This window comes from Colletotrichum siamense, assembly GCF_013390195.1.
Source record: "Colletotrichum siamense strain Cg363 chromosome Unknown KSG_Cg363_contig10, whole genome shotgun sequence".
In the NCBI taxonomy this organism is placed as follows: Eukaryota; Fungi; Ascomycota; class Sordariomycetes; order Glomerellales; family Glomerellaceae; genus Colletotrichum; species Colletotrichum siamense.
The window spans coordinates 3908009-3929248 of NW_023501023.1; the positions used below are offsets into that span (position 1 = coordinate 3908009).

The 21240-nt window shown below is 52.4% G+C and overlaps 5 protein-coding genes across 5 annotated transcripts; 4 read left to right on the plus strand and 1 right to left on the minus strand.

The window, feature by feature from the left end:
- Nucleotides 1-511: 511 nt before the first annotated feature.
- CGCS363_v014961 (Uncharacterized protein) lies at nt 512-1512 on the plus strand (the record flags this gene model as incomplete). The annotated part of the gene is made up of 3 exons (XM_036646810.1): nt 512-788; nt 839-1345; nt 1406-1512. 3 exons carry the CDS (start codon nt 512-514, stop codon nt 1510-1512), a joined length of 891 nt encoding a protein of 296 aa, XP_036488920.1.
- Nucleotides 1513-1649: 137 nt separating this feature from the next.
- Nucleotides 1650-3799, minus strand: CGCS363_v014962 (uncharacterized protein; the record flags this gene model as incomplete). Its single annotated transcript, XM_036646811.1, has 5 exons — nt 1650-2001; nt 2055-2691; nt 2760-2909; nt 2963-3135; nt 3189-3799. 5 exons carry the CDS (start codon nt 3797-3799, stop codon nt 1650-1652), a joined length of 1923 nt encoding a protein of 640 aa, XP_036488922.1.
- A 1966-nt stretch (nt 3800-5765) lies between these two features.
- On the plus strand, nt 5766-6876 carry CGCS363_v014963 (Beta-lactamase-like protein 2-like protein; the record flags this gene model as incomplete). The annotated part of the gene is made up of 3 exons (XM_036646812.1): nt 5766-5774; nt 5827-5918; nt 5970-6876. 3 exons carry the CDS (start codon nt 5766-5768, stop codon nt 6874-6876), a joined length of 1008 nt encoding a protein of 335 aa, XP_036488923.1.
- A 1268-nt stretch (nt 6877-8144) lies between these two features.
- On the plus strand, nt 8145-8957 carry erg-4-1 (Sterol 24-C-methyltransferase erg-4; the record flags this gene model as incomplete). The annotated part of the gene is made up of 1 exon (XM_036646813.1): nt 8145-8957. The coding sequence occupies one exon, from the start codon at nt 8145-8147 to the stop codon at nt 8955-8957; it is 813 nt and encodes a 270-aa protein (XP_036488396.1).
- Nucleotides 8958-16767: 7810 nt separating this feature from the next.
- CGCS363_v014965 (uncharacterized protein) lies at nt 16768-20533 on the plus strand (the record flags this gene model as incomplete). The annotated part of the gene is made up of 2 exons (XM_036646814.1): nt 16768-17930; nt 17992-20533. 2 exons carry the CDS (start codon nt 16768-16770, stop codon nt 20531-20533), a joined length of 3705 nt encoding a protein of 1234 aa, XP_036488397.1.
- Nucleotides 20534-21240: the final 707 nt, after the last annotated feature.

A 21240-nucleotide genomic window follows, 5' to 3' on the forward strand; every position in this document is an offset into this window, starting at 1 on the left:
TCCAATTAGAATGATGATGATGCCTTGTTGTGAACATTTACCATCCGCACCGTCTCAGTTCAGCTAGTTTCATATGAGGAAGTCATCGCCTCAGTTGAACTGCCGATGTGGATCTGGTGTCATGTGGTTCAGTTTTCCCCAATATGCTGGTCGATTTCGAAGGAACCCATTATCTCCCCGACAGACCTTTTACTGGGAACCGTATGATTTTCCCCGCATTATGCTCTCGGAGATTCAACGACCGCCTAATCTCCTTTTCTTGGTAGACCTGAAAGCCGTACTGCTGGGTTCGGTTGGTGGCAATCGACGGGTCGGGGACTTAGCTCTAACCCCGCCCGGCATTGCCAACCTCAACACCGACAGCGGTGTCACAGTCCCCCGATAACGGCAGTTTGTGACGGTTAACCACGTCTCAAAAGCCAGCGACGAGTCTTGTTCGCTGATGATATCAGGGTTAATTCGCACGATAATTCAAACAATACGAACAAAAGCGCCAACTTTTATTCCCGACATGCACGTGCCCTGGAAAAGACTTATTCGTTTCGTCGCCGACGACGGAAGAATACTTCGAGGAGAGCCAATCTTACCTAATGATGACTTTGATCTCGGAAACACCACTGAAGACACCAAGCTGCAGGCAAAGGTCATTCAAGGCTCCGACATATACGACACCACAGGCCAACTTCAAGTCACCGACGAGATCGTGACAGTGAAGAAGTTGCTCGGGCCCTTGACCCCGGAAGATGTCCCAATCCTCAGATGTGTTGGTTTGAACTACGCCACTCATAGTAAGCCATCCTCGTTTCAAGAGACACAGTCTTGACTTACTCCATTACAGTCAAAGAAGCTGGCCGTAAGCCGCCACCTTTTCCCTCAATTTTCTTCAAACCAAACACTACGGTCTTTGATCATGGAGACGACGTTATTGTCCCCAAGATTTGCCAAAATGACCAAGCAGACTATGAGGGTGAGCTTTGCATAGTCATAGGCAAAGATGCGAAGGATGTGACAGTGTCAGAAGCCTTCGATTTTATTGCCGCTTACACTTGCGGCAACGACGTGTCATCTCGGAAATTGCAGCGCGATCCTGCGTTCGCTGGCAATGTGCCTCAATGGGGATTCTCTAAAGGCTTCGATACTTACGCCCCCCTTGGACCCTGTCTGGTCAGGCCCGACTTAGTGGGTGATCCCAAAGCTCTGCTTCTACGCACGACTGTCGACGGGGAAGAAAGGCAAAAGGAGATGATCTCTGATCTGTTATTTGACTGCGCCTATCTTATTTCATACCTTTCTTCAGGCACCACACTGCAGAAAGGTTCGGTCATAATGACAGGAACACCTGGAGGTGAGTTTAGAAAATCATCGCTTGAGCCCCCTTAGATGCTGATGTGAGGAATCCGAAAAGGAGTTGGAGGAAGCTTGAAGCCGCCTAAGTGGCTCCTACCTGGATCCAAAATGGAAGTCAGCATTACGAATATCGGAACGTTGAGGAACGGCGTTAAGTTTGCATAGACATGACCAAACTTCGCCATTTCGGTCCGCATTCGCGATCATGGCTCGACAACCGTGGATTAATAGTTTCCAAGATGCATTTGATCTTGAGTCTCATGGTCATCACAACCACTCACTATTACATATACACATTACTGTCATCTGTCCGAACTTCGAAGGACCCACTCTTCGCCCCGTCTCTCGAGACCTCCCACAATACCGTGAGCTCTGAGGTGAGGTATCTGAAGCTCACTGTCCCTGTTGCGCATATCCATCTCCTGTTGTTCCCTCATGAGTGCGGTCTTCTCGTCGGGGTTCATAGCAAGGAATGCTGGGAGTGGAGACCCTTTGACAATCTCAATGTCCAATCCAGCAGTCTGAATGATGACGATCAGAAGCGTAATGATTGAAAGTCCAACCTGAGCCGCCAGCAGTGTCAACCACGGCCATCGAATGGAGACGAAGACTTCGTCTTGCCAAGCACTCCCGCTCTCATTCGTAGTAAGCAACCTGTGTTTTTGTGAGCCTTTGACCATAGATATACTATTGCCGAGAGTTCTTACGCGTTTGTAAGTCCGCTTGCGATGTTTTGAGTCAGATTCATCAGTGTTATGAAATATGCATCGTCCAACTTCTGCGATTCGTTCAACGGGTTGATGCCTATAGCTGCTCTTGAGAGAGCTGTTCCGTATATCTCCGAGCCGTTGTTAAAGGTGTAAGCCCCCAGATCGATGTAATACCCGACCAATGTGTTCGATAGAGCCCCCGCTATGTTGTCCGGGCCCATACCACTAGCAACGTACTGCTTCCCGGGACTGTCCGGCGACGTCAGATAGGTGCCGTTGATTGTCATGTTGTAGTTCTGTACGAAGACCTCTCCGAGGTTGGGCTTCGTGTACGAGGCCACTTGCTGAGTTATAGGCACATTGTTCTGGACTGTTACGTTGTACGTATTGACACACCAGTGCATCATGATCTCATACGCTCGAAGTTGTGTGGGGGCAGGACCGTAGAGAACAAAGAAGTTGAAGAGCTCTGCCTTGATGATGTCCGTATCGTTGTACGAAAGACTCGTGCCTGTGGAAATGTTCATATTGTGATACCCATAAGCACTTCGTTGCATCGATACGCCGTTGGGCAATGTTGCGTTTGTGCCGGCCTTAATGGGATCTCCATCTGTTGTTAAAAGATTTGTTACATCTGCCTTGTACGTTAGTCCCGATTAACGCATACATGTAAGTAGGCATTATGCCGAGAATAGTACGAACTCTTCATGTCCACGCAAACAGCAAGAGTACTAAAACTTGGCCATGTGCAGTTGTTGGTTCGGCAGCTAGGTTGATGATACGGCATCACTTCATCTGGAGGAGTGTTCAAGGCTCGAGGTATAGCCTGGTTGATGGGAAACATGATGTCTCCTGTGATTTGTTAGTTCGCCAAAGACCGACAGGGGGGATAGAACATAACTCACGAACTGCATTGCCGTTTGCTGTTGCCCAAAAGTATCCATCATTTCTCATTGTCAACGCGCTGTCATTTGCTGGCAAAACAGTATGTCGGGTTGGGTATGTGACAACGGACTGAGTCAGAGTCGACGTAGCAATTCCAGATACGAGGATGATAGCGGACATGATACCTATGATTCTGTTATATGGTCAGTATTATTCGAAAGCAACAAGGTAAGGTAAGGTACTGACCTTCCCTTCGTTGTGACAAGCAACTTCAAGCTCCCCCAAGGTCCTCTGCTGGCTTCGTCAAAGACGCGAAAATCTGCCAACGGTCTCGGCGACTTCTTGTACCAATTCCACTTGTACTGCGACAAGCTTTCCATGACCGGTAGGATGAAAGCAGTCCGACAGATGGTCGACACAAAGGCGATGACAGTATTGAGTGTTAGACCTGATGGCCAACTTGGCAACGGTCTGCCATCGTAGGAGTTCAACAAAGTGACCAATACAATGACGCATATGAGGCTGATGATGGACCACGCGATCTCCTGCCACCACCCTCGTAAGACGTAGAATCTTGGGCGTTTTCTGCGTATTGACCTCTCCTTGTTCTTGTCGGCGCTGCTGGTTTTGACAAGTTCGTATTCGCTTTCACGGGTCCCGAATGTGGTGCTAGATTTTGGCTCCTTGCTCTCCCTATCTTGGCGGTGGTCTCCTGAAGATTGTGCCCCTGTGTTGTTCTCTGGGCTCCAGTCGTAGACTTGAGTATCGGCCGAAGCGAGCAAAAGGGCTTCATCATACCCCAGCGGTGGCACGTAGGACGGAGTAGGCTTGCGCCTGATGTGGTCTCCCTGGTTCATCGCGAAAAAAAGCTTTTTGCTGTGCCGCCGGGAGCTGGCGCCTGGGGTGGTGTATTGCTGCAAGTCTATCGACAAAAGAGATCGATCCCGTCCAGCCCTTTTAGCCCCTGCCAAAAAGACCCAATACCGGGGGCAGCTCTGCTTTAAAGTCAGCCAAGCCCCGTAAGACCACGGATGTCATCGCCACAGTGGGAGCTTGGAGGTCGCAGTGCAGGGTAAGCACTACTCCAAGTTCGGGTAAGCTACCCAAGCACCGTTTGATCCTTCGCACAGCCAAACATTCTTTTCGCGGCTGCCTAGGTCTTACCCGACACTAGCAGTAAGCTGGCCTATTTCTAGCGCATGATCAGGGGCAGGGCTCGCTGCAGTCGCTCGTCTCAGAGGAGCCGTAATTGCTTATTTCTGAAAGCCGTCACGGAATGTCAAATTCCATTCAGGATCAGCGCCGACGTGTCTGATGATCAGTAGCTGACTAGAGCTGCCTAGCTCGATTGACCGTGACCTTTGAGGCCAAGCCTTCAATGACAAAATATCATCACCAAAGCTTTCGTTCACAAAGTAATTTTGCATCAATTCAGTTCGGCGCGCGATAGTTGAATATCCCTGGGACACCTAGCTCAAATGTTGAGTCTTTAAGGCTATGTTTTGGCCGTCCGTAGGTCGCAAGCCTACAGCTCGGCAACACTTGCATCTATCTATTTTCACGACGCTTTCCGGAACGCCCGATACGTTCCCGCGAGCGTCTAGTAGCGTTGATAGTTAATCTAGACTTGCCTTTGTTCATTGCGTTGGTTCGCTATCACCTTTAAAGCCAAGCGCAGTAATCATTGATAGGAGACTAGGGGCTTGGTTCCAAAGGTATATGTGATGTAAACCATCTTAGCCAAGCGATAGATGAGTTCATATCTCTTGTAAAGTTCCTGAAGATATCTAATGTTGCAAGCTCAGAGGCCTTGCTTGCCGTGAAAGATTCACATGCGTGGGGACAAGCAGGCCGAGATCACTGAAACCCATTAAATCCTTGTAAAGCTGGGTTCAAGACATGCCAACTCAAGCTAGGCCTTAGCCTCTTGCTCAGATGGCGATGGACACAGTCCTCTCGATGTTACATGGTCACTACCGCATCCCCAAACCTAAGGGATTTAGATGTAAGGCTTTTTTGCACTCCATATTGTTTTGGCCTTGAATATATAGCTTTCAAATACATTTCATCGAATTTTGTTTCCTGCCATTGATTGCCATGAGGCTCCACTGTATTACTGTCGAGTCCCGAAGCAGAACCGTCCAAGGCGTCTTTGCAACTATGTCACACTTTCCAATACAGTAAGTGTTGACAATCTTGTGATTTGGCACACTCATTGAGAATGAAAAAGGAGTGCTGGATTTGAATCAGAACATGGGCGTCGCCACAATTGTCTTGGTAGCCGTGTACGTCCTTGAGGCTCGCCCTCCACAGCTCGACAAAGATTCTCAAGGTCCGAAACAGTATGCGCTTGTTTGGTCTTATTACCCGGGGGAGAAGCTCAGTAAAATTCAAATCATTCGGAGAGGTATCATGTCCCATTCTGTTTGAACGTAGCAAATCGAGTTAGCCACTCAGTCTGTCATTCGACAGATCAATCCATGTCTGAGCTTCAGTTCAGGCGGCAATCAATAAGCTTAAAGTATTCGCTGGCATATGACTACCGTCATCAGATGAAACGTCAACCGGCAGGTTCGGTCAGCGTTTCAGACCGTTTCATGCAGCTATTCTTCCGCAGAGAGTACATAAAGGCCAGAATAGTAATCCAGCGATCCTAGTGACAACCTTTGATGCATTTCTGAGCCCATTTTGCGGTGTTGATGTCGCGTATCGGTCGGAGTAGCGAAGCGTAGTACGTGGCACTGACTGACTGAGGGTCTGGAGAGCCGTTTTGGTCTTCCTAAAATCCTGTTTCCAGATTCTGAACTACAAGAAGGCATCACTATGTTATCTGTGAGTAGGCGGTCTTCCTTCATCAACCCGTTGCATCCGTACTGATTTCAAGCCGATCGTTGTTCTGAGCTTTTCTGCGCTGGTGAGCGCGTGTGGGCTTGCAGGACGCCATGTGCTGGGACCACGGGACGCGTCATCACTGCTGTAAGTTGGCGAGATGGCGGCTACAGAAAGCATGTTCTGAGAAGAATCCAGCGCGAGCAGGGCAAGAACGGGAGACCCGCTGCAGTCTCTCCGCATCCTGAACCCATATCCTGGTATCTTCGCCTACTATGATGGACGGACGGGAGAACGCTTCCACTCAGATCAGCCAAACTGGTTGGATGATGGGGCGTTCACGCTGGGAGTATCTACATACTCCATCATTGATGGCAATGAGGCCATCATCTTTGACGCACACATCACTCCCGATCATGCTGGCGCGGTTATGCGTCACGTTCAGAGCCAGGGGGTAACCAAAATGTCTGTTGTGATAAGCCATTTTCACAATGATCACATCGCGGGAACAAACGTGTTCGCTCAGGGAGGGGCGACCATTGTAGGCAACGAGAAGACGAAGCGCACTGTCGATCGCAACTCGCAGCGTCTAGCGACTGACGATCCACCCATCACGGCCGTGTCACCTACGGATCTGTACACCGACAAGAAAGAGCTGAAGGTTGGAAATCTGACGGTTGAGCTTCACAACTTCCAGGTTCACACTCCGGATGGGACGGTTCTCTACATTCCATCGAAGCAACTGCTGTTCGCTGGCGATACTCTAGAAGATACAGCCACATTCATCGCCCAACCCCGAGACCTACCAACCCATCAGAAAGAGCTTCAGCGAATGGCCGGCTTCCGGATATCAAAGATTCTTCCAGCTCACGGAGAGCCGAACCGAATCGCTGCAGGTGGCTACAACTCGACTTTCATAAACGCAACGTTGCGATACATCGGCGTCATGACTGAAGACGTGCCACAGCCGGCAGCCTGGACTATGCCTCTGTCGCAAGTTGTAGCTGACGATGTCGCCAAGGGGAATCTGATCTACTTCGCTCAGTATGAAGAGGTTCACAAGAGTAATGCACAGTCAATTCAGGAGTCTCGGCAAGGGCGCTAATAGGAAGACGGACGAAACAACGAAAGACAGATATCAGCGGTTGGGTATGGTAAATTGGAATTTGTCAAATTATTGATGGCAGGCTAAAAGATGAAGGTTCATGACTAGTATTCTGATGTGCTGAGTTCCAACAACGTTGTACACATTGGGCCGGGCTTTGTAAGTAATACTTTTGAGAGTTCTGTCTGACGACGAGCATGATCACCAGCCTACGCATCATTTACACCCACAGCCCTCAAGGATACACTCAAGATAACCCACGCTGAACCCCGAGCATTTCATCATTTTCCCAGCCTTAAAGTATTACAAACACTTCCGAGCAACGTAAGACATATGCTTAAAAACCTGGATGCCTGATGACGTGCCATATTCATTGTAGTGTGCAGAAGGCTCGTTGTTACCAGAATCGGCCTACTCTCTGTCACACAATCCAATATTCTGTGCCACTATCTCAACTCAAGTATGTACATTATTTCTCGAAGTAGACCTAATGGCTTTATTGGCAAGGTTGGGTCTCATCGTGAGTTCAATTGAATCGATTCGACATTAGTACCGGGAGCCAATATTGAAAGCACGAATTGATCAAGCCGGCATAACTCACCGAACCCCGCGACCGGTCGAAATGCCGATCACGCAACCGAAAAGCAATTCGTCTGCCCCATTCTCAAAACTTGAAGAATCAACAATCATGCACGCTGCATGTCAGTGGGCCGCGGCATCACCACTCTCTAGAGTGGCGTTGATTAAGTCCATGTCTCGATAACACATACATATGCAAAGCGATACCGAGCTTGTAACCAATAAAACCCAACTGTCTTACGATAAGGTCACACTACGTCAGCACTCATAAAGGCTCGCGTCTCACCTGTCCTAGTCGAAGCCCTCTTCTCCTAGTATGAAACTCTAATTGTTGGAGAGGGACGTGCTACTGCGGCATCCCTAGAGAGAACACCGTGACGTCTGTGGTGCTCTTTGTACGAGAGGGGTAAAACGCTACCAGGAACAACACCCAACCAAGACTTGCTACTACCATCGAAACACAATACCTTGAGCGACCCAAAGCCAAAAGAGCGTTCCAGGCCAGCGTCTGATCGTGTCGGCACCTGCCAATAAAGCCCAAAAACAGGCGAATACGGCGAATACTGAACTCGCCGCCCAGGGTTATCTCCCCTACGCCTTTACAGATTATTAAACTTCCCGAGCGAGGAACCCGAAAGCGAGGTTCCCGAAATTGTAACGACGCGGACCATCCCCCGCGCTCTACCACAATGTCGCCCTCCGCACAGCTAGCCTCCGACGTCCCGGAGATGAATCTCTACAAGCTGAACCGGGTTCACCGCACACTTGAGAGTCTCAAGGAGAAGGATGTCTGGGACGCGGAAGACACCAAGGGGTTTGATTGCATGCACTATCTTGGCGACGAGGCCATCGAGAACGCCGCCAAAGAGCTCGGTCTGAAGGCCGGGAACCGGGTGCTGGATATCGGATCCGGATTCGGAGGCACGGGAAGGTACCTCTACCGGCACTACGGCGTGCAGACCACTGGCATCGAACTTCAGGGGGACATTCACGAGATTGCGCAGACGATCAATGTCAGGTCTGGGGCCGGCGGGAGCGCCACATCCATCAATGGTAACTTTCTGGAGCTTTCCCCGGAGAAAATGGGCGCGCCGGTGGACCACATTGTGTCCTTCTTGTGTATCCTGCACATTCCCGAGCGGGAGGCGCTCTTCGGCAAGGCGCATGATGTGCTCAAGCCGGGCGGCAGGGTCTACATTGAAGACTTCTTTGCGCGCCAGACGCTGGATGACAAGACTCTGATGGTGCTCCGGGAGTCTGTTTCTTGTCCCGACCTGCCTGACAAGAAGGAGTACATCGCAGAGCTGGAGAGGGCTGGATTGGAGGTGGTCAGTTGGGTGGACATGTCGGACATCTGGACCGATTTCGTGCATGACCGTGCAGAGGCATACAAAAAGGACCCATCGGTAGATGCCGACTTGACTGCCTTCTACGATGCCGTGGATGAAGTCTTTACTGGCGGCCAAGTCGGCGGCGCGCGCATAACGTGTTTGAAGAAATAAGCATGTTAGTTTTCTGCCCATAGTGAACACGTAGCATCGTAGACAGCGCAGAATAAAAATTGAGCCTGAACCTCGGGAATCATACCAGAATGGAAGTCCCCGAGCCTGTCCCAGACGCACGCAAGGGAGAATCTCTCGCGGTTACTGGTGTGCCGGGTGGGAGATTGACAGAAGTCGGCGCTCGGGGAAAACCAGCGGTACATTGGTCCGCTCAGTGTGGTGCTCGGGGCCTATTTGCCATGCGATCCGCGGAAGGAATAAAAAGGGCGACGTGCCCGAGAGCAAGAGCTTGTCGACGGACTAGCCCACGGCGTAGGCGGTTACGCCCTACGCAGCGCAAGAGCGGAAATAACTCTAAAAGACAACATTACAGTAAACTTTGCCGACGTTGTTTGATGACAGGCCGCAACAGACTTTTTCCTCTCTACTCGGTAGTTACAGATACGGAGCCGCGCGCGCAGGGAAGGGAAAGGCGCACGATGTTTAGTGATACATATCTGGGGACATGGGGGAATGCACACACATGGGACGACGGGCTATGTGCGTGATTCTGCCAAAATCCTATCTTGCATGCTACCAGTCAGACACCTCCTCGGGGTTTGCTGCGACACTGAAGGACTACTGCGAATGTATGCGCTAGTCGCTACGCGATGTTGGGATAGAGGCGGCCAAAGATTATTCCCTTAAGTCCCCGGACGGAGCTATCCACGAGGGCACGAGCAAGGTTTGGGACCACGGTCTCAACTGCACGAATCAGGGAACTTGCCTTACGGGGAACAATGCCCCAGTTTGGAAAGAATGCTTTAAAGCTATCCGCATCCCGCCGGCAGATGGGACGTGAGCGCGTACATTACTCTGTCTGTACAGACCATCGTACGCTGGAGTGGCCAATGCGATAACGAGGCTGAGTGTTGTAGGGGGGGTCGTTAATAACGACGTTTCTCGGGTGTCGGTATCGGTCCGAGATGATCGCATATAATCGTTGTTATTCGTTGCAACAAATGGCTGCGGTAACAAATTGCCTATCTTGGACAGAACGGAGGATCGCTTCTGACTCAGCCATTAGCGACGATTACTTGATACTTGACGAGTGTTGATGACTATCTCCCCGGTCGTTAACGACGGGCCCGTCGCAGCGGCCGTCGCAGCGGACATGAGCACCACAACCAAACCCTTGACCGCTGGGTAAAAGAACAACTTGGCATTATGGGGAGGGGGGACAGTTCCTTTCTCGTCTATTCGGTTGGCTCCAGGGTCGAGATGGAGCGGTTAAGAGAACCGGGGTGGTTTAGTGATCTACGCCGCTACAAAAGAGAGACAGGGGGCGGGCTCCGTCGGTGAATTGGAAAATTCCATGGTTCGGCCGGTGCGGAGGACTCCGCATCGTGAGCGTCCGTAGTCCGGCGCATGCCAAGTTGGCATCTTTTGGCGTGTTCCAGGCAGTAAGTTTCCGTGACATGTATAGGCTTGGTGATGATTCGGGATTCTAAGTCATTCAAGACTGGCACGCTTTTCTAAAACCCTGTGCATCTTGCTTCACAGATTTGAGGCTTTGCGGCCATCTGCATATCGGCAACTTATCAACGATTTCGGCGTCTTACATGAACAACCGCAGCTTATGCCAATGCCAACATTGAAGATGTAATACAAAGTGATTACGGGCTAGTGACTCACTTTTACCAAACCAAGTCGATAGCGCGCCTACTGGTCTCAATGGCGCGATGCACGTTTGATACAAGGTGGCGAATGGTAAGCTTGCTACGCCAACGAGCTAAGCAATACGCGGTATATATACGTATGGCGTCCAAAAGTACACACTTCAGATCACGTATACTAGACGCAAAGGTGTGGCACGCACTCATCACATGCGTGGCGTGCGGGGATTGGGCGCCAAAGGGGGATAGTGCTCGTAAGACTTGGCCTGCATCGCAAATGCAAAGATGGATGGAAATCATGCGAGTAGCAGTAATACTCTCTCTGTGTTGTGGTGAAAGCGAGCAGGGGGGCAGGAATTTCAAATGATTGGTCTGGTCTTTGATAACAAAACCGAAAGGTTGTTGGTTGACATATGGGCAACTGAAGCAACGCGAAGAACCATGTCCCGTACGACGAACGGTCGCCATTTCGACGACAGCATTGTTCAGGCTGTGGCCGGAGAAGAGAATAGCCATGCTCGCTTTTGCGTAAGCAGGTAGGTATTCCAACAGGCGCGGGTGACATTGGGGTCAGTTACAGAGTTGTTCGGTTTCGCAATCATTCGCCCCTGATTGGATCCGTATTGTGGGATACCGATATTGAAGGGGCCATTTGACAAGTTGCCTGCTAATAACTGGGAGGCATCGGCTAAAAATTCTCGGGGCAAGGTGGGTGTGGTGGTCTCTGCGCGCGGTGATGCACGGCGCTCGGGTGGCCCGGCCGGCGGGATCTCTTTTTCACTGTTTGATTTTTTCTGCCCTCATCCACCCCCCTGCGATCAGGAGTTTAGGAAGACGATGATATTAGATAATCAAAGGTCTCCATGGCGTCATTTCGCGGCCAAGCTTCCCTTTCCCAAGTAATGTAGGCGAGGAATGCTTGTGACTCTGGGCTCGTACAGTATCAGTTAGAGTCAAATTCCTACCGGGCTCGCTTTCGAGAACGGGCTTAGTGTTTTCTTGGTGCAACAGTATCACCGGGCTTCATCGGATGCCGCAGCACACGAGTAAGGTTGAAGATGATTTGATGGTTGTCGGACTGACCGTCCGCCGCGGGCCTGTATGCATGTATGTATGTGTGTATGTTAGAGTTGCACGCGCATCCCATGGACGGCGTTGGTTAAAAAAAAAAAGGGGAAAAAAGTGCGTGTATTCCGTGGAGCTCCGCTGGACGCTCGCGAACCGTTGCGCGGACAGAGAGTTTCCAGATCAGTTTGATGAGATGACTCTGATTAGTCTGATCATCATATAATGTACATCAGTAGAGAGGAAGATTCAAGAAGAAGAAAGTTTCGCCTGGGGATTGGACCGTGCTGCTGTGCCGCCGGTTGGTGGTCTCTGCTGTAGCTAGATGATTTATTGGTGCGTACAATGACTGTAATGGGGTTAGACGCCCCGTGGGCCGACTTGCTTCTTCCGGAATACGATCCAGCACAGAGAAAGCGTATCTGTGCCCGTAGGCCCGTAGGGCGTTTGTCATTCAATTTTTCTGTCTGCCCACTGTCGTCGGCGTTTGCGTTTGCGGCGCTGGATGAATGGGTCACCGAGAGCGAGCATGTCGGAAAGTGTGTGCGACGCCAAGGGTGGCCAGCACTTGTATCAGTCGTCGCCAACTTGCTCCGCCCCAGCTGTGCGCTACGAGTACTTTTTTTTCTTCGTTCATTCTTCGGTTGACGGCGAAATGGGGCAGATGCGAGCAGAGGGGTCTCCCAGACAGGGCTGTTAGTACCGATTAGCCACTAGCCATACAACTGTATCCGTAGAGGGGATGAGGTGGGATTAAGCCGCGGGATATTGGGCCAGTAGTGAATTAAGGTACAATCTGCATCCTGGTCTCACTAACAGAGATGCTGGGCAGTGGGCGATTTGGGGGAGGGTCAGTGTCACTGTGTCAGTCCGAATGCAGGATAACTCCGTCCGTCTGAGCTCCATTCGTACCAGTGACGGGTCAAGAACGAACGCGAGGTGGGCGGAAGAAGGCGAGATTGAGTTGCGCGTCGTGTCGGAATTGCAGTCCGCGGCGTCAAGATGGCCCTGTCAGACCTGGGCTCAGGCTCAGGCTCAGGCTCAGGCTCATGTTGGGTGAGTGGGAGGTGACGGGACGGCGTCTATGATTTTCAATCTGTGACATGGGTGAAAGGGGGGCTAGTACGAAGTCTACACACATACTGACAGAGAAGAACTAGTGTGCGCCGACCGAGTACGCGGATTCGACATCCTGGTGGGCTGGCCTGGGCTTGGCTGGGCGCAGAGAGGTGAGGTGAGGCGGAGATGCGATTGGGGATCGCAATGGTGTTTTTCGGTAGAGAACAAGATGCCGATCTGCTTGCTAGACTCATGGCAAATGATACAATGACAAGCACAGAGCTGGTGAGTGGTGGTGTTATGTGGCCGTCCCTGCGGCGCTACGCTGAGCCAAGGCCCAAAAGGCTACATAGGTAACGCTACGCTACGGCCACTTTAGCAGAAGGGCAATGTGTGAGTGAGTTCCTGTCCAGTTGCCATTATGGAGGAAGGGGGGAAAATAGTTTGGGCAGGGGGTTGATGAATCGCGTGGGACACGGGCGAAAATTACCAGAAGTGCAAACACTGGGAATTCAAGTGGCCAATCACAGGGTTAAGCCGGTGCTGTATGACTGTACGATATACCCGTGCCCTACCTTTAAAGTGCGTCGGGGAGGAGTCCTTGGATGAGGTGGCAGGGGAGAGGGGGAGGTACCCGGCGCTCTACGAGATACCTCTCGGATAAGTATCCTTTCTTGTTTGCGAGCATGTTCTTGGGCATGAGGACCCTATCCGTACTGCCTGGGTCTCTGGGTCTCTGAGAGTGCTAGCTAGGGAAGCGGCCGGTGGGCGCGGTGGCCCAGGCACACATCCAAGTCTCCTCTCTCGGATGGGATACGACGAGACCGCACTTATGGTTCCGTTCCGCGATAATGCGGCATGTCATGGTGAGGGGCGCATGATGGATAGGCTACCCGTGCTGTCTGAGAATAGCAAAAGGAGGTATCCGTACATGCGCGGCAGGCAAGCGTATGATGGTCGATCTGTCCTGTCATACCAAGGACCGAACAGGCGAACCGTATCGGTAGGCGTTAGTGCTGAGGCTTGGTGTAAAGAGGGCGGCGTAACGAGAGGAGACATATGGTGGGATTATGGGCATGTGTGGTAAGTGAGACTGAGACTTGACCTGAGATAAGGAGTCGAGACGGGGGTCTCGGTCCATGCCACCGGCGACAATCAATGGTAAGGGTATTCGTCATATTCGGCTCGGTTTCTGTTTCTGTTTCTGCTGGCGTACGCAGTGAGTGCACTTTGTACGCGATGCCGAGAAATGCGACAGCTCGCAGGTGAGCATGTCATGACTGACAGGTTAGGTAAGGCATGGTGTATGTCGCAAGTGTACTGTGTAGGTAGATTGGATGGAGGCGCAGAGGCAGGGCGTAAAGGGCGTCTGGGCAGGGCGCGGCGTGGATGGATATTGGATGCGGCGTGGGTGTTGTTGGGATGCCGGGAAGCGGATTGCTCCATGGTTCAAGTGCCATGGCATGGCATGCCATGGATGGCTTCAGGACGCAGTGCAGTGCTCTCTGCTCTGCTCGCTGCTGCCGAATCCATGATGCGTCTCCCATCCCATCTTTATCCCTTGCTCGTTTCTAAGTGCGAAGTGGTCGGCCGAGGTGGAGCCGGGGAGCCACGAGGATGATGTGCAATTTTAGCGTCAGGAAAGGTTTACTCGAAGAGGATGAGGGTGCGGAATGGGGATTATGTGATGATGATAATGAAGGCGTGTCTCTTGTGTCGGGTAATCGGGAAACCCTCGGCGCAGTGTGCCGGTGGGTGGAAACGGAGACCGAGGCGCCCATCTTGAGGGGATTGTAGCTCTGATACAAAAGGCACTGCCCAATGTCTGATGTCTGATGTCTGATGTCTGATGTTTGGTGTCTGTACGGATACTAGCAAGTGCCTAACAAATGTCCAATGTCCCCGATACGTAGCGTTCCGGTGGGCGTATCCAGTCTGCTCAGTGCTCAGTGCTCAGTGAGGTGAGGAGCAGTGTCAAAGTGAAGTGTGTGCCACTGGCCAGTGTCGTCTTCAGGCTCGGAGTTAATTAGTAGTGTCAGCCGGTGGCATGTACGTACCCCTTTTTTTTTTTTTTTTATTCTTTCCATTTGTATTTCTTTTATTGCGGAGCTCCCTCCATGGCAGCAGGCAGGCAAGGAAGGTACTTCGCTGGCCAGGTATCTTTTCTAGAGGCAGGTACCTCCCCTCCCAAATAGAGGCAGTGTATCCGTACTGGTGGACTTGGACTGGGCGGCGTAAGGAATGCAGCAATAGGCCGCTGATAAACCAACATTACCCAGCCGAGTCTCTAGTCTTGTAGCCACCAAATGAAGCACTTTCCCCTACTGCCTGCCCAGAACGTGGTTGTAGTACTTGTGCATGTGTGAGTGTGTACCTGCTGTTTCTTCTCTTCTGCCTTTTTGATTGAGAGGAAGCACACGGGAATTGCATTGCCTACCTACCTACCTTACCTTACCTTACCTTACCTTACCTTACCTTACCTTACCTACTCGTACTTACCTGTTTCGGTACCCTCTTATTTTATTTTGTCCTTCCTTCCTTACCAATTTCCATTCCATACCTTCCATACCTACTACCAACCTCACCTCCCCGTATTCCATACGTTCTTTCCCTACTTAGGTACATTACGGACTGCTCCTGAGCCCATCGCAACACGTCCTCGCTTGCCCTCCTTCTTTTCGTTCACCTCCCCTTTCCCTTCCAGGCCTTCCAGGAACTCCCCCAATCCACATCATCTCACTCTTCCTGCCTCGTCTCGTAGGCCACTGTAAAAAGAAAGGTACGTATGCGTCTGTTGCATCTCTCGCTCTCTCTTTACGATAGCAGGTGTCCACTTTCCTTACCTTACCGGCTCCTCTCCCGTTCCTTCTTACCTTTACCTTACCCAACTCGCGTTCCTTCCTGCCATCACCGTCTCTTTCCCTCATGCACCTACCTCGCCCTGCCTTCCTTGGAATCCACACTTGCCTTCCTCACGTGAAGCCACTTTCCTCGCCTTCTTCGCCTTCCTCGCCTGCTGGAAGTCGCTGCTGTCCTTCGGACTAGAGCATTCTTTCCCGAAACAATGGTTTAATTGACCACCCCTGGTACCCCGGCATCCAACATCTTCTTTTCATTCACCTCTGGGCCCTTCACCTTGCGTGAACATCGTCGCCCTTTGTTACCCACCTCGGCGGCCCTTCTTCTTTTTTTTCTTTCCTCCTTCACCACTCACACACCCAACAAACACGTTTGTTCCTTGACACAACTTCTATTTTCGACCACCCACGACTGCCCGCATCCACTTCTCAGCTGCGTCTGCCTGGGACTAGACTAACGACGCAGCAGTCATCCATCAACAACAGGCAGACGCCATCCACTAGCCGCTTTCCTTTCTCTGATCAAAAGTTCCTTCCGGACCCATCAACGTCACCTTATTACCAACGAGTCTGGACGGCATCTCATCACCACCCACTTCCACCTCTCTCGACGACTTCTTTTCCTCGGCCTGTTGACCATTTTACCGGCAGTTCTGCTCTCCTCTTCTCTCAGAAAAATTGTTGAGCGCGGTTCCTACAGTCTGATAGGCAAACGATAATTCGCAAACAGCGCTTGTCAATTCACACCGCAGATTCCAAACTTGACGTGTACTCTCGGTCGTCTCATTACGGATTCTATTTTTTCTGACGCGTCTGTTTGTCGGCATCGGGAAATTTACAACTTTGCCGTTGTCCTGACAGCCTATTCGCCACGCGCTTTCAAAAACAGCTGAGGCGGGCTCATTGTGGACAAAGCGGGATTTCATCGCGGTCACCACCAAGTAAGCGGTAGGTTTCTCATGGTCTGATCTCTTTGGCACTGCCAAAGTGTACACAGTCTTTGTATGGCTGCTAACGAGGTTGCAGGTCTGTAAATCGGACAACTTGGGAATTGCGGCATGGCTCGACGACTTTGAGTCAGCCCCTCAACTCCAACAAGAAACTCAGCAGAAGCAATTCTGCTTAATCAAAAATCGCCTCTCATCATCCATGGTTATTTCCATTACCCCCGAAATGGCGAGTCAAGGTTCTGCCGTGGCTGCGGCCCAGAGCCATAGCCGACAGGCAAATCTGGACCAGGAACGAACCACGTGGTTCACCACTTTGGAAGCCTACAAGCGACGCTTCGAGGCTGAGAAGGAGGACATCAAGGCCAATTTCACCCGCGAAACGCAAAATAGCTGCCGCGATCTGGAGGAGCAGGCGCGTTTCATAGATCAACAGAATCTGCCGCGGCCGGTTCTCGATCTTTTTCTTCTCTACCAGGCCGAGATCAAGAATCGCCGCCTTGCTGAGTGTGACCGAGAGTACGAACGCTCCGTCAAGAGCTTGGAGGCGCAGGAGAAGGAACTGTTCCGCCAGCATCACCTGACGTTCCCGCTGCCGACATCATCAATGTCAAGAAGTGTGGCTCACGCGCCGCCAACTGTGGCCTCTTCTGCAGCGGCAAATCGTACACCGACCCCTGCTCAGGTTCAGCTACACACTCAGGCTACCCAGCACAATCAGACTGTGCCGCCAAGACCAAATGGCCAGGCGTCAAGCAACATCAGTTCCGCCCCAATGCCAACGCAACAGAACCACCAGCAATGGCAAGCGTACGGCCAGCTTCCATCGCATCACGGCCCTCCTCACATGCAGGCAAATATGTACCAGCAGAGCCGCCCAGGAGCTGTGACCAAAGCAGCAGAGACTGCTCCCCGGACTCTTCCCTCAAACGGCAGAGCACCTATCCTCGGCAGTGGAATGTCCGGTCCTATGCAAAACTCGGTTTCGAGCCATGGCCCAGGCGGTGCTGGTAGCCCTCATCTGATGAGCCATCCGGCTGAGGCTGGTCGAGGTGCACGTGTGCCGATTCCCCCCATTCATCAGCAGATGCAACATCCTCGTGAGGATAGATCTACAATGGTCCGAGTTGGCAATGGCATTCATCTCTCTCCAGCACGACAAGACGAATATTCCAGACAGCTCCAGGCAGATCCCCACCGACAACTGAAGCGTAAGTCAGACGCCAGTGAGATTTCTCCTTACCAGGAAATGGATCCGAAGCGTCCACGGACAGGAACCCCTCAATCCATGGCACCTAAAACCATCACCTTCAACGAAATCTACCAAGATGGAAAAGCCGAGTTCAAGCACACGATCGTTAAGTTCGAGGATATTTTCTACATTCTGAAGTAAGTTGTTAAAACAAAAACTCGTCGAGATAAAAAACTGTGTCTGACCAGGTAAACGTAGGTGCGACGAACACGGTGTTCACTTCAAGCAGAATGCGCTTGCTGCTGCGGCGAAGCATCTTCACGGAGCTTCCCACGGACACCAAAAGAAGGAACACAGACTGGCTATCCGAACGATCGGTTTCCACGTCGTGGACTGCACTGAGGAGCTTGCAAAGCTGAACAACGACTTTGTGCAAAAAGCCTTCGAGAATGGATACAAGCCTCTTAACCAGCTGCATGGCCCCAAATCCGGCGGCAAGCGTCAGTCCAACCACGATGTGCTCGGTGCGTCGCCGGATCCTAGCCCGCGAGGTCAAGCTGTCCTTCGGCAGAACCCGAAGGAAGAGTTCACAGACTTTATCACGGATTTTGAGGCTGGGGAGCTCTACTGGGCTATCTGGCCGGCAGATAGGAAGATGTATCCGGTCATGGTCCTCGGTTGGAAGGATCTCGCGCGATGTGGCTGGCACGATATGAAGTTCTGCGATTTGAAACTCTTCACGGACAAGCAAATGCGACCAGCATGCTACATATTCGATGCGGAGGGTATCGCTGGCTGGGCTGAGGGGTACAGAGACGGGGAGCCGAACGTACTAGCTCGACAGGCACCGGTGATGTGGTTTGAGAATAACGGGGAAAACCGCCTTGGATGGCTGAGCGCTAGGTACCTGAGACCTTTCCGACTGGATGACCCAAACAGGAACACGAATCCCAACTCGAACGAGAGCCGGGCACGAAAGCTGTATGCCTCTCTACGCGGCTTCAACTCATGGGAGGAGATGCGTGCGAGGCAACTGGCCTTGCAGTCGCAGAGTCCCGCGGGTCCGAGTACGTCTGCGAAGGCGCCGTCGCCAGAGTCAGAGTCGGACTCTGCCTCGCAAGACGTGGACATGTACGACTTTGGCGACAACCCTCCGAAGCTTGACGACTCTGGGGACGAGGACTATGTGGATACCAAAAAAGGCCGTAACGACTCGGACGACGAAATGGCAGATGCGGAACCCACGACCCCCCAGCCCCTCAGACGGAGCACTCAAGAGGTGCGCCCGACGTCGCGACTGAGCGAGAGCATGGGATTACACCGAACTGGAGCAGCGGCCGGAACACGCTCTTCGGCGAAGAAGGACCCTGTGGGGGCGGACAAGGACACAGACTTGGCCGAAGTGCAAGGCACACCGTCTAAGAGCCGAGTGATCGCCGAGGATAATGAAACCACAACGCCCAACAATGTCTCCAGCAACTCCCGAGATATCCCGCAGGTTGCTCTCGGCACACCTGCGACCCCGAAGCCTGACGGTGTCTCGAAGGGAGCGGAGAATGACACGTCGATGGTCGATGCCATTTCCGCGAGACAACTGGCCGAGATGGCACAGAGCAAGCTCTCCGAAAAGCGCAGCATGCTCGAGGACCCGAAGGTGACAGCAGGCCGGGCCGTGGAAAGAGGTGGTGAAAGCTCCCACGACGACAGGCGTGAGAAGTCCCTTTCAGTTCCCGCCAACATAGCCAACAATAATGGGGAAAGGAGCGGCGCGTCGAAGTCGCCCAGTCTGGAGAAAGAATTCCCCAAGGTCAGCCCGAAACTGCAGGTTGCCAACCTTCTCAACAGCACCGTCTCGGACAAGGCTAAGGGACAACCGACTCCGACGAACACCTCTACGCCGGCGGAACCACGACGACCTCTGCCCTCGGAAGCAGGAGGGGCAGCCACTGGGGCCAAGCAATCGGCACCGATGACACATGCATTGCCACCCAAGCCCTCAGTTCAGGTGCAGCCAGTCCAGCAACCGGCCGACAAGTCCTCTCAACCGGAGCCTAGGAAGGACCTGAGCATTGAAGTCCAGGCCAGCCCGCAACTATCTGTCAACGGGCAGGGGAGAGAGGGTAGTAAGCAGCCTTCGCCGACGGAGGCATCCAGAAGTGCCAGTGTTGAAAGCACGCAACGCCGATCCGACCCGCGAATGAGCATCAGTGCTCTCGACGATAAGCCAACGACTCCGCAGCCGACGGCGGTAAATGGGAACAGCATTGTTGTGAACGGAGGGACTGCGTCTGGCAACAGCACTCCGAGGCTTTTGACGAAGAACGTGGACGACCGATGGCGGGCGGTACGGACATCAGAGTCGCCTCACATCGCACCGGCATCGATCCGGTCTCCTCTTGTCGACCGTAGTGCGGCGGCATCGCCCGTGTTGGGTGGTAAGAAGGAGCTGGGCGGTCTCTCGATCGACGTGGCGTCTTTCTCGGAGGGCAACAGGAGGTGGATTGGCGGAGGAGAGAATTTGCTGCACTTCCACATCGAGGACGATGCACGCGGGGTTGCACGAGGCGAGGCGAAGGACGGCTTCGCGGCGACGGTGGATGCGCAAAGGGTCAAGGCGGCCCAACACACAAAGGAAGCAGTTCGGCTTGTGCTCAAGACCGAAGACGGCACGCCGTTGGAGCAGCGGTTCACGTTTGAGACCAATTCGTTGACGGGAAGTTCTCGATCAAGCGGCATGCAGGCACTCAAGTTTTATCAGTGGGTGACGAGGAAGAACGAGGAGATTGAGCACCTGGGGTAGACGGAGAGCGAGGAAGGCAGCAATTGGGGTTGAGCAACGATTCTCATTTGTTACGTATATGAGCATATGGGGGGCCGCTTTGAATGGTCTCTGGCATGGGACTGCGGTGGGCGTCGTTTAAGGTAATCAAAGACGGGATACCTATGGGGCGTTTATGGACAGGGAAAAGGACCAGCTGTTGTTTTTACATGGCAGAGTTTTGTCGCAGTTTAGCGAAAGATTGATATGCCTTGAGCAGAAGGCATAGCTCGTACAGAGGAGAGGCTTTAGCAGGGAGTTGAGAAGGTGTCGACAAGATATTTGTACTATTCAGCCATTGCTTCCCGTCCGTTGAGTGTGTGATGTTGGCTGGAGCTGGGATCCATGTGATTGATGTGTGTTGTGACAAGGACCAGCTTTTGTGGATCCATGGATCCATCCACAGCTGTGAGAGGTGTGCTGTCCGTCATTCGCATTTGCATGTGATTGCCGGGGAATAAAGCAGGCCGGGGATCGAACCCAACCAACCCAGCCCAAGCCAATCCAATGCAATCCAATGCAGTGGAATGGCGGGCTCCATGCAGGCAACAGTGGTGACGGCGGGGTTGGAATGCGCGTGTAGCTCCACCGTCTCGCGGGCTACAGGTGCTGTTTGCGCTGGAAAGGGACTTGGAAGGGCGGGAAACAGACCTGACGCTAAAGGGGACGGAAAAGCTGCAATGGGTGTC